Source organism: Pollicipes pollicipes, unplaced genomic scaffold (genome assembly GCF_011947565.3).
Source record: "Pollicipes pollicipes isolate AB1234 unplaced genomic scaffold, Ppol_2.1 Scaffold_3087;HRSCAF=3621_pilon_pilon_pilon, whole genome shotgun sequence".
Lineage (NCBI taxonomy): Eukaryota > Metazoa > Arthropoda > Thecostraca > Pollicipedomorpha > Pollicipedidae > Pollicipes > Pollicipes pollicipes.
This window is the reverse complement of record NW_023596225.1, coordinates 17,613,858-17,628,545: the sequence shown is the minus strand read 5'-3', so window position 1 is coordinate 17,628,545 and position 14,688 is coordinate 17,613,858. Positions and strand designations below refer to the sequence as shown.

Below are 14,688 nucleotides of genomic sequence, written 5' to 3'. Positions count from 1 at the left end.
ATGAGGACCAACGAGGCAACGAAACCATCAGGACGTGCCAGCATTCAAAGCCGTCCAGAGGATTGACCGGCTCGGAGGTCATGGATCGCGTCGCATGCCTTTCGCATGCCGCAGGAGGCTGCTCCGGGTGGGGCTGGCAGCATGCCGATATTTCATAAGGCCCCTCAAAAGTCACGATGTGCCCAGGGTACACGATTAAGAGCAATGTTACAGAAACAGCAGTATGGAGTCGTAATGCTCGGGAGTAGGTCCGGATTATGAAAGAATCTGGCATGGTAGGATGGTCTTGCTGCAGGAGGTACCTATAATGAAGGATAAAATTATTGGGAAGTGAAATCTTCTGAGATGCCTTAGGGCTAAAATACGACAGAAGGCGCACACCATTACCTAGAGGAGGTCGTAACCCAGCACAACAAGCGGTTTTGTAGTGCTGATAAGCTGGATGGACTCAAGCCGGTGTACAACTGGGGGCCCTGCTTCGACCAAGAGCACGTGAACCGATTTCTTAATTAAAGCCCTATAATGTACAATCGTGAAGGGCAGGAATAAAGGAAAAATGATAAAACGATGTTACTTAGTGCAGGATGAAAGGACCTCCCATACTGTAGATTCAAGGTACGGTGGGAGACCTCTCTAGGGACCGAGACTGCTCCACCCTGAAGACAACTGTGACGGATAGGGTCACTGATTTAACAGGGTGCTCTTGTCTCGACGCTTGTGGTTTTGCCAGGGCAAGAGCAAAAAGCTGTCTTCAGGCCAAGAGAAGACCCTTTTCTTGACTTTCTTGGCTCCTAGCGGGAGATATACTCTTGTCGCGACTGACACGAGGTCCTTGTTGCCACTGAGAGAAGGCCGGAGTAAGAAGGGATCTGTTACGCAGACGAGGAATGACATGGTATCTGGGATAGACTCAGACGGAAAGTAGCACAGCCTTCTTTGCAGTTTTGTTTCGCCCACCCTGAGAATATCCTGCTTAGATTTTGCCCCGAATAAAATATGACCAAAACGAATTGCTTCGAATTTCAGGAACATGGGCTCGATTATCATTCAGCGCTTTTTCCAAAACGACTGGTTCTCCTGTGGGTTAACGCACTGACAACTGACTGCACATTAAAAACAGAATTTATTTCGCCTTCGTCTATGTTCCTAAGAGGAACATGCATGCACGCTTAGGGACTTCGGCGCAGCGCAATTCGGGTCATAATGAACCTGCAATTTGTAGGGAAGCCCTCTAACCTGCAGAGGCTCCGCTACAACGGAAGCCCACCATGAGCACTAGCCTGCCCGCCCTTTAAAGAGTTCCTGGTGCCTCCCCTGCCGGTTTCTCCCCGGTGCTCACAGTTGCGTTTTCGAGGGGACGGCCCGATTTCGAGGTGTCCCCCACAGGAGCCCTCAAGGGTGGCCTTAAAAATAACATATCTGGATCGTCAAAAATAACTATACAGACTATGGAAATATATTTCTTCTTTCTTCTTCAGGATCCCCACAGTTACGTTTGCCGCATGGGACAATGTGAGGTTGTACGCCAATGACACTCCCACTTCATGCTCCCATCAACGTCCGGGGCTCCGCACTTGCTGTCGGAACAGAACAGCGACGTGCGCCCTTGACTGCGTTTGCCTTTGGTTCCCCTATAAATGAGGCCATAGGCGCCGAATTAGGGGTTTGGATAGCTTACGGCAGCATTTGGAGAAATAAGTGATCGCGCCTGTGGCTGTAGATGGAAAGAAGCGAGTCACAATATTCCAGGGCAGCCCTGCTGAACGGGCTCCTTACGTGTGAATGATGCACATCGGTTCACCTCCATAACGTCGAAATAACACTTGTTTCCGAATGTTCTTAGTTTTTGGAGCTGCTTGTTTACTTGGTACGGGAGGCATCATCCACCTGCCCATATCAAACACCTTCGTTCAAGTAAATCTCCAAAGGGAATGCCTCGCCTTTGAGACATCCGCCGACGTAGCAGAGCCTCCAATGCATTCGTGTATTGTCATTGCTGAGTATGTCACACATAAACTGTACCCCCGAAGACATGTGCCCCGGACTAGTCACTTCAAGTTTCAGAAGTTGAATTATATCAAGTGCCTTATATAGCATCTGCCTATCTCAGCTCAAAACCCCATATAAATTTGAGGCGTAACTTTTAAATAAGTTGAGCAGCATTCAGTGACTTGCAGGAGGCCGAACGGTCCCGTTCTGCTGATAAAATATGCTTCAATTGGCTGCATATGTTTAACGACACCGATTTTGTTCGGGACGGATCTAGATTCTGGGCCGACAAATAATGACGATCCAGTCCAAAAATCCCTCTCAAATGCGATCCAGCGAAATTCTACGTTATGCGGACTGAAAATAATGACCCCTCGAAACAGCTGTGGTCACATTACTGGGCATTCGAACGTCTTTCACTAGATGAACTATCCGCCATCGGCCGATGAGTTTCGAAATCGTACTTCATTCTACTGCTGCGCGATAAGCGTCTAGTTAGTCACGTGACATAAGTGTTACTTATGTCACGTGACGAAAAGACTGAGTCCATTCACATTACGGTGTAGATAACTCTCGATCCATTTCACCCCTCACAAATGTTCCTTGTTTCAGCGCGACTGAAACCTATCATCGTCAGCTCTGGGGTGACGGTGAGGCCACCATCGCGTCCGCTCCCACCTCCGGGCGCGCATCTGTGCCGCTCCGGCGCTGCCCCCGCCCCGTCAGGCCCGTCTGGCCGTGCTCGTGGGCGCAGCGCCGGAGCTGGGCTCCTCGGTCCGGAATGTGTCTCACCTCGACGGCGGGGAGCCGGCGGCCGGCCGTCGGCCGCGCGCGACCGCCGACCGTCCGAGAAATGGCACATCACAGTTTAAGGTAGCCATCTTTTATCTCTGTCCGGCATCCAAAACTCGGGTGTTTGCCGGCCGCGTCCTCCACATTAATTTCGTGCTCTCCTGTCACTTCCAGCCTCCGCCCGCCGGCTCCGCCCCTCATCTCGGCGGCGGCCAATCGGCGCGCGGCGCGGCGGTCACGTGACCGGCGGCTGGTCAGCGCGCATGGTCCGTTGGCTGGCCGGCGGCAGACGCTCGGCGGGTTGTGCGCCAGTGACTGGACCGGGTATGGTGGTGTTGGGGACGCTGTTCGGCGCTGACGGCCGCACCGGCGCCTAGGTGAGCGCAGCCTGCACCGACCGCCGCTGCGCCGCCGCCGCCGACCACTGCGCAGCGACAGACGGCGACCGCACGCCCGGAGCAACCCGCAGTCGAACGTAAGCAGGCCGACGGCGGCCCGGCCAGCGGCCCGCCGTCCGGGTTGGCTGGGGTCTCGCTGCAACAGGCCTACCTGTCATGCAGGGTGCAAACCGCAGCGTATGGAAGCATGAAAGTGAGTTTGACAACGCTCGTTGCCGCAGCTCATGTATCCAGGCTTAGCTAGATAACTCGTGCGCACAAATTAGAAGATCAGGTACTCGGCTTCCCGTACATTTTTTGCCCTCCTGCTGCAAGTATTTTGAAAGCCAGCCAACTAATGTGTGCAAAACTTGAAGTTTGCATCAGCTGTGTTGGTCAAAACGGACATCATCAGTCAACACCAGAATTAAAACTGTGTAGCAGTGGTGTGTATGGGGCTTCCTCGTAGCCAAAATCAAGTGAACGGTTCGCATTTGACTGCTGCCAAACGACGTAATGTGTATATAGATACGCGCTTCCCAACTATGTTGACAGCAACGTCCATTAAATATGCTCTTAAAATCGAGCTGAACGCTAGAACGTATATTCGAATCCGAATTTCTCTGAACGTTGTCCTCTTTGTGCTTTGAGGATCGCATCCTGATGGAACTCTCCGTAAGCACCGAATATTTTCCTCAAGTATATTTTCCTCATTTTCCTATCCTCCCCGTGCGGAGTGCATCGTCCGCGTTTATTGCGCAGCGGCTGCCCCACAGCTTTTATCTAGCATGGAAGCAGTGACTCGCCACGAGTCTAAAATAGAGGAAGATACCGATATTTTCAAAGGATTTCTTCTAATGCAACTTTAGACTCAATCGCTACATCGAATTCCACGAAGGCAAGGATGGAAGGGGTCTTACCTCCTCCCCTCTCTTGTGACAAAGCTCCCGCATGGCCCTCAAAGACCAGGTGGCACCAGCCCTCGAGCCCTGGACCGTCACGTTCCTGCAGGTTTTATTTCATCACCAACAACACTAATTTGGCTGTTGAGTCGCACAGTTATTGTTGGGCATCTCGTTAGCGAATGCGGCGCGCCATCAGCGCACCTGGAGGCATAAACCTTGAAGATTCACGACTCGGCCGCCCCCAGCGGAGCCCGACCGGCGCAGGGGTCACCGTGTCACGGCACGGGTGCACGTGTCTCCCTGGCCACTTGGTCGCCTCCCACGGCCCGTGCCGCCCGCCCGGAGCGGAGCTTGCCAGCGCTACAGCACCCCGCCACGATCGTGGCACGGTAGCGCAGCCGTGTCTCCGTTCCGACGTGACAACCGGGTCATCCCTGGCCGCCACCGTCTCGTTGTCAACCACCTCACTCGCGGCTAACACCTGCTGTCTCCCGAAACGCGCCGCGCGCCCCCCTCGGCTACAGGACAGCCGCTTTTTGTCGCGTGCCCCCGCCGCCCAGGTCACACGCGGTAGCCGTTCTTGCTTTGACTGCCCCCGGCCCCAGCGCCGTCCCCAGCGGCGCCCTCGTGTCCCGTGGACCGGCCTTCCCCAGCGGCGCCCCGTGTACCGTGGTCCGGCCGTCTCCAGCGGCGCCTCCGTGTCCTGTGGTCTGGCCGTCCCCGTCGGCGCCCCCGTGTACCGTGGTCCGGCCGTCCCCAGCGACGCCCCCGCGTCCGTGGTTCGGCCGTCCCCGTCGGCGCCCCCGTGTACCGTGGTCCGGCCGTCCCCAACGGCGTCCCCGTGTCCCGTGGTCCGGCCGTCTCCAGCGACGCCCCCGTGTCCCGTGGTCCGGCCGTCCCCGTCGGCGCCCCCGTGTACCGTTGTCCGGCTGTCCCCGCCCGCGCCCCCGTGTACCGTGGTCCGGCCGTCCCCAGCGGCGCCTCCGTGTCCGTGGTTCGGCCGTCCCCAGCGGCGCCTCCGTGTCCGTGGCCCGGCCGTCCCCAGCGGCGCCTCCGTGTCCGTGATCCGGCCGCGCCCGAGCGTGGAGTGGCACTTGCCGTGCGCTGTGCCCGGCCAGTCTCGGCGGCCGCGCGGCGCGGCGCCTGCTCCCGATTTATGTGCGAGTTTGCCGACCGCGCGAACGCTGACGGCCGTCGGCTGCGCGGTTGAGCACGTGCACTGCGGTGGCCCGCCCGCCGCCTCCACCGCCCCTGCCGCTGCCGCTGCTCCTTCAGCACGCGCCGAGGCGGCTGGGCCGGCGCCATGATCCGCCCAGCGCCGCTTCCCGATCTGGGTGGGAAGGCCGGGGAGGGGAGGTGAACCCCAATCGGGACCGTGATTTTGTCCACTTCCGTTCACAAGGACCGGTCACGGCCGGGTGGCACCGGACGGGAGCGGTGGGGTGCAGTGTCAGGTGGGAGCAGCTGGTGCTGCTGAGGCCGGCGCGCTGGGAGCGGGGCTGACGCCACGGACAACCTGATGCGCTGGCGCTGCGTTTGCTGGCGCATATGAGGGACGCAGCAACTTTGGAAGGAAATGTGTGAGGAAAGATGTGCCTCAGAGCTCAACAGCCCGGCCGTGTTTTTTAAAGCCCCTCGTTTGCTGGCTGCGCGAAGAAGGTACTGAACCACTATGTCGGCTGGTTCGACACAACTAGGCTGGGTGGGAAGATCAGCGCCACGTTGTTAATCTGGCTTCAAACCCTTGCTTAGGCCGTGTGTCAATGAGGTTGGCGCTGCTCTAGTTGTCCGTGTTCGTCATGTGGCGAATATCGTCGTACATGCGCACCGCAAATGCGCAGACATGTCATGGCATCATGAGCAAACAAACCGATGGGGAGTTGGGCTCATGTTTGCGTTCGCAATGGTAGTTTGAGTTAAAGAGATTGTGGCTTCTTAAAAGCGTCGAGTTAATTGTTCTCAGAATAAGGTGGTAACCGTGATTCGAAAATAAATGTTGGCATATCACGACCCACATGTGCAACCACGCCCGTGAGAGTGGGGGGGGGGGGGCAAAATAGTAACGGACGGGTCATGCTGGACCGTGCAGGAAGGGGGGGACAACTTGACCGGAGAATAGCATTCCGAATGACAGCATGAACATCGCATCGCGCGCTCAACGAGCAAAACTGGAAGAACTGCAATTTCGTTTTGTGAAAATCTTGAGAGCATGTCTCCACGTGGCTACCCCGATGCACTGGCTTACAGTAAAGGTAGAGCATCGTATAATTAGTACAGTGAAAAGGGCCGCCCATATATTGCGTCACGCATGGAAGAGGAGGGAGTGTTATGAAGCGCACCAAAGTGCGACAAGGATAAGAGGGAAAGACAGGTAACGTTACGTGCAGGTGTAGCTGCAAACCATGTTTTAGCTTTTTAGGTGTTTTACACTTTAAAGGCGGACAGCATTGGCTTCCTCTTACGACGAGCAGCGTGCCCGTCCTTGTTTAGCACCTGAAACTGAATTAAGGGCCAAACGGACGTAACATACGTGTATCAAGGGAGCTGGCCCATATACCACATTGAGGCTTAGATCACCCTAAAATAATTTGGCATTTTCACATCAAGCCTGTATGTTAAATTGTCGGCAATTATCCCATCAAAACTAGGCAAATGCTTATTTGGTTCATATCACATCGTTAAAGTGCGAGTGACCCAAGTTGACCTGGGTGCATTTCATAAGTAGGTATTGTTACATAGCTTTTGCTCGCCCCAGTCTTTCTACCATTTCTTATACAGTAGAAATACAGATACAAATTGATAAACACACTCGAAGACCATGAGTGTAACCGCTGGGGGATATATTCCCCAATTTTCACGAAATGTGATGTTGTTTGCCTGCGAAATGCGCGTATTTTGTGATTTTCCTGCTGACAACAGTATTGTATATCAGGTTGTACCCCACATATTTCAATTGACCTCTGCAATCCTGATTAGAATGGTATCATACCACAGGTCAAGGTGAATAGAGTCGAGACGGGAACGTGAGTATGAGCTTGCATTCCCCTCTCAACCAGCCTCACGTCCAATCGCAGTCATTGTGGTAGCAGCTGATAAAGCTTGTGACACGACAGTTATCCCCATCGGCGGATTCGGATTCCTGAATGGCGATGCCGAAAACTAAAGATGCCCGACAAACGGGCAACAAACAAACGTTCAAGGAACAAATATATGTTGAATCATTGTTCCTTGAAGGGAAGCGATTCGAAATGTTGGGTAAGCATGTCCCAGTCTAAAGTTGAATGTATAGGTGGAAAAGGTCAATGTGCGTACTCTTAAAGTTAAAGTGGGCATCGGCATCATTTAAAGAGACTGTGGTTACCGCTCGGGTGCTTTTGCAAGACATGCCTTAAAATGAACAAGACGTGGCCATGAGTTGCCACTAGGGAAGTTGTACAACACGAGAGTAACCAGTTGTTTACCTGTGTAACCCGTGAATGACGAAAAGTCACATCAGAACTAACCTAGATTGTTTTTTTTTAGCAGTCCTGGTTGAAACAATGATGTCGATTTTCGCGCCATAGAATAATATTGCACTTTTTATCCATTTCAAGACCGTGAAAAAAGAAAAAAAGGTGCCAGGAATGTGAGGACCAAACATCACATTTACCAAAAGCAGTGAACCAAGCATAAGCGAAGTTTTGAAGATGAGAAAACTCAACGGGTGTTTTTGAATGCGCGTTTTTCGACGCCATTCTGCTCCTCATTTTTGGAGGACTCCGATGTCTCCGTTAATCTGACAGCAATGTGGAAGCATCATTTTGTTACCGTTACAATTGCTGTGCACTGAAGCCAAATACAGACTGCTCATGAGCCGGCAATTACAGGCCCATCCCCAGGTCGGGGAAGGCCGAAAGGTGGGTGGATGAGCGAAAAAAGACCGAAAGGTGGTCGAGTGGCTGGTGGGATTTTCAATGTTGTCGCACTCGTTGTTTGTGCTTTGTCGCCTGCCCGCTGTAACTGTACGTCGAATTTTCATGCAACCGAGGAATCCGGTGAAAGCCCTGAAGGGAAACATGTAAAGATCAAAGAAAAGTTAGAAAACAACGTGATTGGATGCGGATTTCCACCCAAATTTTCGGATTTCAAGACACTGAGTTGGACGGTAAAGGTGTTTTTTAACGTGATGCTAGCAAGGATAGGACAGATGGTGACATGTTTACCGAGTACATTCTCTTCCACAAGGCCATGAATCAGAAGCAGCGACTTTAACAGTGTTATGACTATCGCCAAAGGCATTCATAATGTACTCATCGCAACCACCGATAGCTCAGTTATGTGAGTATCGTGATTTTTCATTTGTTCAGTTCAATTCAGGTAAATTATCTGCACACAATAAAATTTGAAATTACTGGAAATACCTAGGAGGGACTGACATTCAACGGTGCGCACGTACCTATTTTCTGTATTCTGGACATAACCCGGCGTAAAACAAAATTGATCTAGAACCAGGAATAAAAAACGAAGGCGTTGTGGGCATGGATCTGGGAGATGAAGCGTATCTGGGAGATCAGTGTCCGTTTCGTCCACCCCTCCCCCCACATGAACGTCTCACCGAAATTTCACCTGTTGATCCTTTAGTTATGAGATAACTTCGGTGGTTCTTAGAAGCTTTTACACATGGCCACTGAATCGTCTTCTGGAACGTGGGAATGTGCAATGCAATCTTGCATCACGCATATTCTTTTATGGTGGATTACCTCATGATTATCTAACATCAATTATATACGAGCATGAGAAAGTGCAACCTTCTGCCTTTGGAGCGGAAAAACTTGCAGCAAATGAGCAGCTTCCAAGAAACAAAAATTCGTTTACCTCACTCACGTCTGTGCCTGTGATATTATGCACCACGATTTTATTTCCAACTACTCTGTTATCTACAGTGTGGGAATCCCGCTTTATATAAGGCCAGGGGTCTACAACACATCGCGCTCGATAGCGGCGTTCGTGACAAGCCCCGCCAGAAAAGTCCAACGCGTCATGCGATCGTAGTGCATGCACGCCCCACACTCCCGATCGCATCTTATCCTACACCGCAGCCGATCTGGAATCTCACGTGCTTGTAGCGGTACCGGGCGCGGCACCACCCCGTCGGCTCTGACGTCCGGCCCGGCCACAGCGGCCTGCTGGCCCTTCGGCCGTGCAGTGGCGGGCGCGTGGGAATACGTCGGCGCGCCGCTGCCGCCGGCCGCCGCCCGGTCAGACTGAGGGTGGCGTCACCGGGGACGGGAGGGTGGGTGGCGGCGCCCGGCCCGGCTGTCCAGAGCCGGGAGGCGGCTCCGTGGGGCTGGGACGGGGGCTGCGCCGGAACAGGGCCGGGCTGGAACAGAGGCTGGGCTGGAACAGATGCCGAACTGGAACACCGCGCCAACATGCGTCCGCCACCCATATCGAGTTCAAGTCTCCCGACACCCTTCCCTGGATCCCTCAGCCCCTCCCCTCCTTTCGCGGTCCCCACCAGCGCCAGCGGCAGCGGCGGCGCGCGGCGGGATGCCCCGGGCGCCAGCGGCGGTCACCCGGGCCGGCCGGACCCGGGCGCCGGCGCCGGAGGGTCGGTGTGGGGTTACAGGCGTCACGTGATCCGCCCTCGATGCAGCCGACTGCAGCGCGGATCTGGTGGCCGCGCGTCGGCCGGCCGACTGACACGATCGGGCAGGGCTCGCTCTCTGGGCCGGAGCGAACCGATTGGGGCGAGCGCCGGCCGGTGTCGGGTCTGGGCGCGGCGTCATGCCTCCGAAGCACCTGCACCCTCTGGTCTGATCACACGCGTCTGACGTTTCCACCCGCTCTCCTGCAGTCTCGGAGGCCTCTGCGGTCTCTGAGGATGCGCAGTCTCTGACGCTCCCGCGGTCTCTGAGGATAGATACGGCGTGACCGTTAAGTCATAGTGTTAAAGGTTTTGTTCATAAGGGATACGCGCTGTTAATTCTTATATTAAACAGTTGTGCTCGCAGACAAGGAACGGGGTCTATCGTAAAAGTTGTGCAATCTGAGCTGCAGAAACGGCTGCCCAGAACCAGACGGCTCTTATCTGAACTTTTTGCCCTCGATGATGAGTTTTTTAGGTTCTCTGGTTTGCAGACGCTTGTTTTTGTTCTGCAGGAGGGGAGCCAAGGCGGCTGAACAATGAAAGGAAACTAATGCTTACCTCCTCTTCGTGGGTGTTCGAGCCGCGCCCACTCGTAGCTGTTTCTTAAAATGTGAGCATGCAATTTTGAGAGGTCCGCACTAGATAATCCCCAACCGTGAAAGGTTACTTTTGCTAAGTCGTCTGCCCACACCTTTCCCATTCACATCTGTTTTTCGCTTGACAGATAATGACAAATGTTTAATGGCAGATAGTTATGCCTGTTATATAAAACGTCTGTGTCATTATAGCATATCTGATAATGATAGCGTTTTTGTCTGCGGTGCCACTCTCCGCGCCACAACCTGAGCCAGCCATCTTGTCACCGCCCCCGATCTCACCCGGGGGAGCATTCCCTGCCACTGTGCAGCCCCCCCCCCCCCCCCCCTGCGGCCGCGGGGCCCGGCCCAGCTGTGACACGCCATCCGGCGAGGGCTGGGCGGCTGCAATAGCAGGCCATTATCACCCCGGATCGGCCGCCCGCAGTGCCAGCTCATCACTTCTATAATTAAATAACGATTATCGTCGTTGATCGGCCGGCGGGCGGTCGGTGCCCTACCGCCGCTGTCCGCCCGCGCCCCGCCGGCAGCGGCGGCATTGTTGCGCCAGCAGCCGTGTCATCTTCGTTCGGGCCCGAGCCCCGCCGGACAGCCCCCGGCCGAGGGGGGTCGCGGCCGGCGGCTGGCGGCCGGCGACCGGCGTGGCGCGAGCTGCGCTGATTGGACGAGCATGAGACGCCAGTTTGGCGGCGCGCCGGGACGCCCGGCACGGGCCGCGCCCGGCTCCGGCTGTGCCGCCGCCGGGCCGGGTCGGGAGCGCAGCTCGGTTCGGAGGCGTTACAGGGATGCGGTGCCAGACCAGCTCGGACCCCGGCTCGGACGCGACACGAGGATGCCGCACGAGACCAGGATCGGACCCCGGCTCGGACGCGACACGAGGATGCCGCACGAGACCGGGATGGGACCCCGGCTCGGACGCGTCACGGGGATGCCGCACGAGACCGGGATCAAACCCCGGCTCGGACGCGACAAGAGGATGCCGCACGAGACCGGGATCGGACCCCGGCTCGGACGCGTCACAAAGATGCGACTCCGTGACCGTATCGGTGCCGTCCGTCGGCTTACGCGGCCTGATACTGCAAGGCGTCCGGGTAAAAGGTGACGATCCGGTGCCTTGCTTCTTTTACTCGAAGAGCGCGGTGTTTCTTTTCACCCGAGGATTAAATTCGTTTTCTTGGTCGGTTTTTGTGTGGCTCAAGCGCGTGATAACGCTTAAGCAATGATTCATGACTAGGAAAGTTGGATTTGGTCCACTTTGCCAACCTTCGATTAGCTCCGCCACAAAATTTGTCATAACAGCTTGAGGCTATGACAATATCAGTTTTGTGAATCAGCTCCGAGGTGTAGACTGGTGACCGGAAAACATTTAACCACTCTGTTCGTCCAAAGAGGTCGCAACGCTCAATACAACACAATCTACTGTAATTTATCAAACGCTGTGGCTTGATTCTTTTGAAGGAGATGACCTTCCAGCTGTACGTCATTAAATAACCCCGGACCCATCGGATTGGTCTATGACCAGATCATGTAAAATACCCCTAGATGGTCAGCTGAGCCAGCTGACCTAGATGGCGTGGAAATCCACTTCGCGGTGCGCGCATTACAAATTCCGGTCACTAAAATACGGTGCTAATGTTGCTTTTCAAGATGAATTGATTGGGTTTCTGGTCTCACTATGACGCACTCAGCACGACATGTCACGTAGCATGACAAATACACCCGACATTTTTATTCGCATATTTCCATACCCTTACAGCCTTTAAAGAGCAATCAATTCACTCATTACACATGCAGCCAGATGCTTCGCAAATGAACAAAAACGCCGGGCGCCTCAGTTGGCAAACAGCCTTGACGAGCGAGCGGCGGCTGTCTGCCAGATGCATTCCGGCCCGGCAGAGGGTCTCGCTGTTGCGTCTCTGTTGTTGAGTCGACAGACGCGTGACAGGCATCGGAGGTTGGCCGGTATGACGGCCTGATGACTCCCGGTCCCGCAGGGCGGCTCCGGACGATCGCGCGCCGCGTCTTCTCCGTCCGGGCAGGTGAAGAGGCGTGCCGACCTTGAGGGTGTTAGTAGTGCATGAAAATCTTCGCGGACGCTCCGCTGATTAGGCCCTGCTTTCCGTTAGGGTCGGCGCGAGCCGTTTCCACTGACTTGAAATGCCAGATCTGCGGGAATTGGGGACGTGGAGATCCGCGGCATTGAGCGGCCGACGGCTGCGCACAAACCGGTCGCGCTGATAATGGCGCAGCCACACGCCACGTCGGTTCCGGCAGGGCAGTCTGCAGCCCAGCCGTGGGGGAAACATCATGGCCTACTGAAATCTGGTCCCAAGAACTTTTTGGCACGGTGAACTGTTTTTATATTTTGCCGATGTAACTAAGCACCGTGGCGGACGGAAACTCTGAGCATTTGGTCACGCACTTCAGAAATATTCAGTGTGTGGTCGCGTCCCTTCTCCGAGCAGTGACGCTCATCTTGCTCGCCATGGCTTGGCTGCCTCCGCTGTGAGACGGCGGCAGAGCGGCCGTCCAAGGCCTCAGATGGAGTGTGCGCAGCGCCGCTCCGGAGTGAGACGGTGGCAGAGCGGCCGTCCGAGGCCCCAGATGGAGTGTGCGCAGCGCCGCTCCGGAGTGAGACGGTGGCAGAGCGGCCGTCCGAGGCCCCAGATGGAGTGTGCGCAGCGCCGCTCCGGAGTGAGACGGTGGCAGAGCGGCCGTCCGAGGCCCCAGATGGAGTGTGCGCAGCGCCGCTCCGGAGTGAGACGGTGGCAGAGCGGCCGTCCGAGGCCCCAGATGGAGTGTGCGCAGCGCCGCTCCGGAGTGAGACGGTGGCAGAGCGGCCGTCCGAGGCCCCAGATGGAGTGTGCGCAGCGCCGCTCCGGAGTGAGACGGTGGCAGAGCGGCCGTCCGAGGCCCCAGATGGAGCGCGCGCAGCGCCGCTCCGGAGTACCATCTGTACCGGCCGCGTCCGGCCGCGCCCGGCCGTTTTCCCCGCGCGCGTGGCACCTGCGCAGCCATCGGAGGCTGGCGGCTAACGATGTGGCTAATCGGCGGCTAATGTTGCACATCGCGCGCCGTAACTAGACCAAGCTGTCACGGCCGGCCGCCGCCGCGTGGGAGACGCGCCATCTGCCGGCGCCGCCGCCCGCGCTCTGTGTCAGTGGGCAACGCAGCCGGCGCCCGATGAGAACGACGCGTCCTCCGCCGCCGCGGCGCCGCTGCCGCCGTCGCGGCCGGCGTCACCGGCTGTTGCGCCGGCCGCTGCGGCCGCGCGCGGTGCCACTCTCGTTTTCACCTCGTTATTTGTGTTGATTCGACCGACCGCCGGCGGCTTTCGACGCGCGCCGTGACCCGTCGCTATGTGACGTGGACTAGATCGACAGGCTCGACGCATTGGTCATGCACGTGTGGTGTGTTTTAACGGTGCCGCTATGTGCCTTCCTTGCGGCGTGCCCCGTACTCCATAATTATCAATGTCATTCGTCATTCTTGACGTTGACTGCCTTATTGGGCGCACAAGAGGTGACGAAAAGGAAAGCGGCGATTTGTATTCCACGCTACGGCGATGACGCTCATAACCTCGTGCTTGTTCTTTCCAGAAACTATGGACGCCCAGTACATCGTCCCGACAACGAATGCGGAGATGGTGTACTCCCATCAGACAATGTACCAGCAGTATTACCCTGCCATGGACTATCGCTGCTCCCCCGTGGACATGGGCTACTCGGTACGCGCAGACCCCTCTGGTGGCGACCTGTACGCCCGCGGCTACATGGGCCACCTGCCGCCATCCATGCTTGGCACGGCAAACTACGACTACCGACTAATGCCGGGCAAAATGTGCGAGATGCCAGCCGGGCCGCAGGAGAAGAAGGGCAAGGAGGCGCGGATACGGCGGCCCATGAACGCCTTCATGGTCTGGGCCAAGACGGAGCGCAAGCGACTCGCCGACGAGAACCCCGACCTGCACAACGCCGACCTCAGCAAGATGCTCGGTAAGTACACGCGCACAGAGCCCTTGCCGTTCGGCGCCGTGGCCGGCCGCGGCGGCCGACAGACCGCCTCTCCGCGGGCCCACGGCGCCGTCGGCCCCCGCCTGGGCGCCACCTCCCGGTGACCCAGCGACGTCGGACAATGGCGCGGAGCGGAGCGATCGCCGCGCTGAGCCGGGCGCGCCGGCGCGCCTGTGGGAGGCGCCACCGACGCAGCCGCCGCGGCCGCTGCCTAAATGGAGACTGATTGGTCGCGTCGCTAATGGCGACGCTGATTACAAAGCAGCGGCCCTTGATTTAAGTAGGGCGCCCGGTGCTTGACCTGATGTCTGGCCGGCGCGGGCGCCGGCGGAAACCTGCTGAGTAAAGCCGCAAAACGTTCTCGGCGCGCAGCTCCGCGCTGGCGGT

The 14,688-nt window shown here is 56.6% G+C and overlaps 1 protein-coding gene across 1 annotated transcript; it reads left to right on the top strand.

Moving 5' to 3' along the window:
- Positions 1-3,075: 3,075 nt before the first annotated feature.
- LOC119089821 (sex-determining region Y protein) lies at positions 3,076-14,405 on the top strand. Its single transcript, XM_037212638.1, has 2 exons — positions 3,076-3,158; positions 13,888-14,405. Exon 2 carries the CDS (start codon positions 13,893-13,895, stop codon positions 14,403-14,405), a length of 513 nt encoding a protein of 170 aa, XP_037068533.1. The 5' UTR covers positions 3,076-3,158; positions 13,888-13,892.
- The last annotated feature ends 283 nt before the right edge of the window (positions 14,406-14,688 follow it).

Excerpts from the sequence above, each read along its gene's own strand:
- LOC119089821 (XM_037212638.1), top strand. The coding sequence starts at position 13,893 with ATGGACGCCCAGTACATCGTCCCGACAACGAATGCGGAGATGGTGTAC.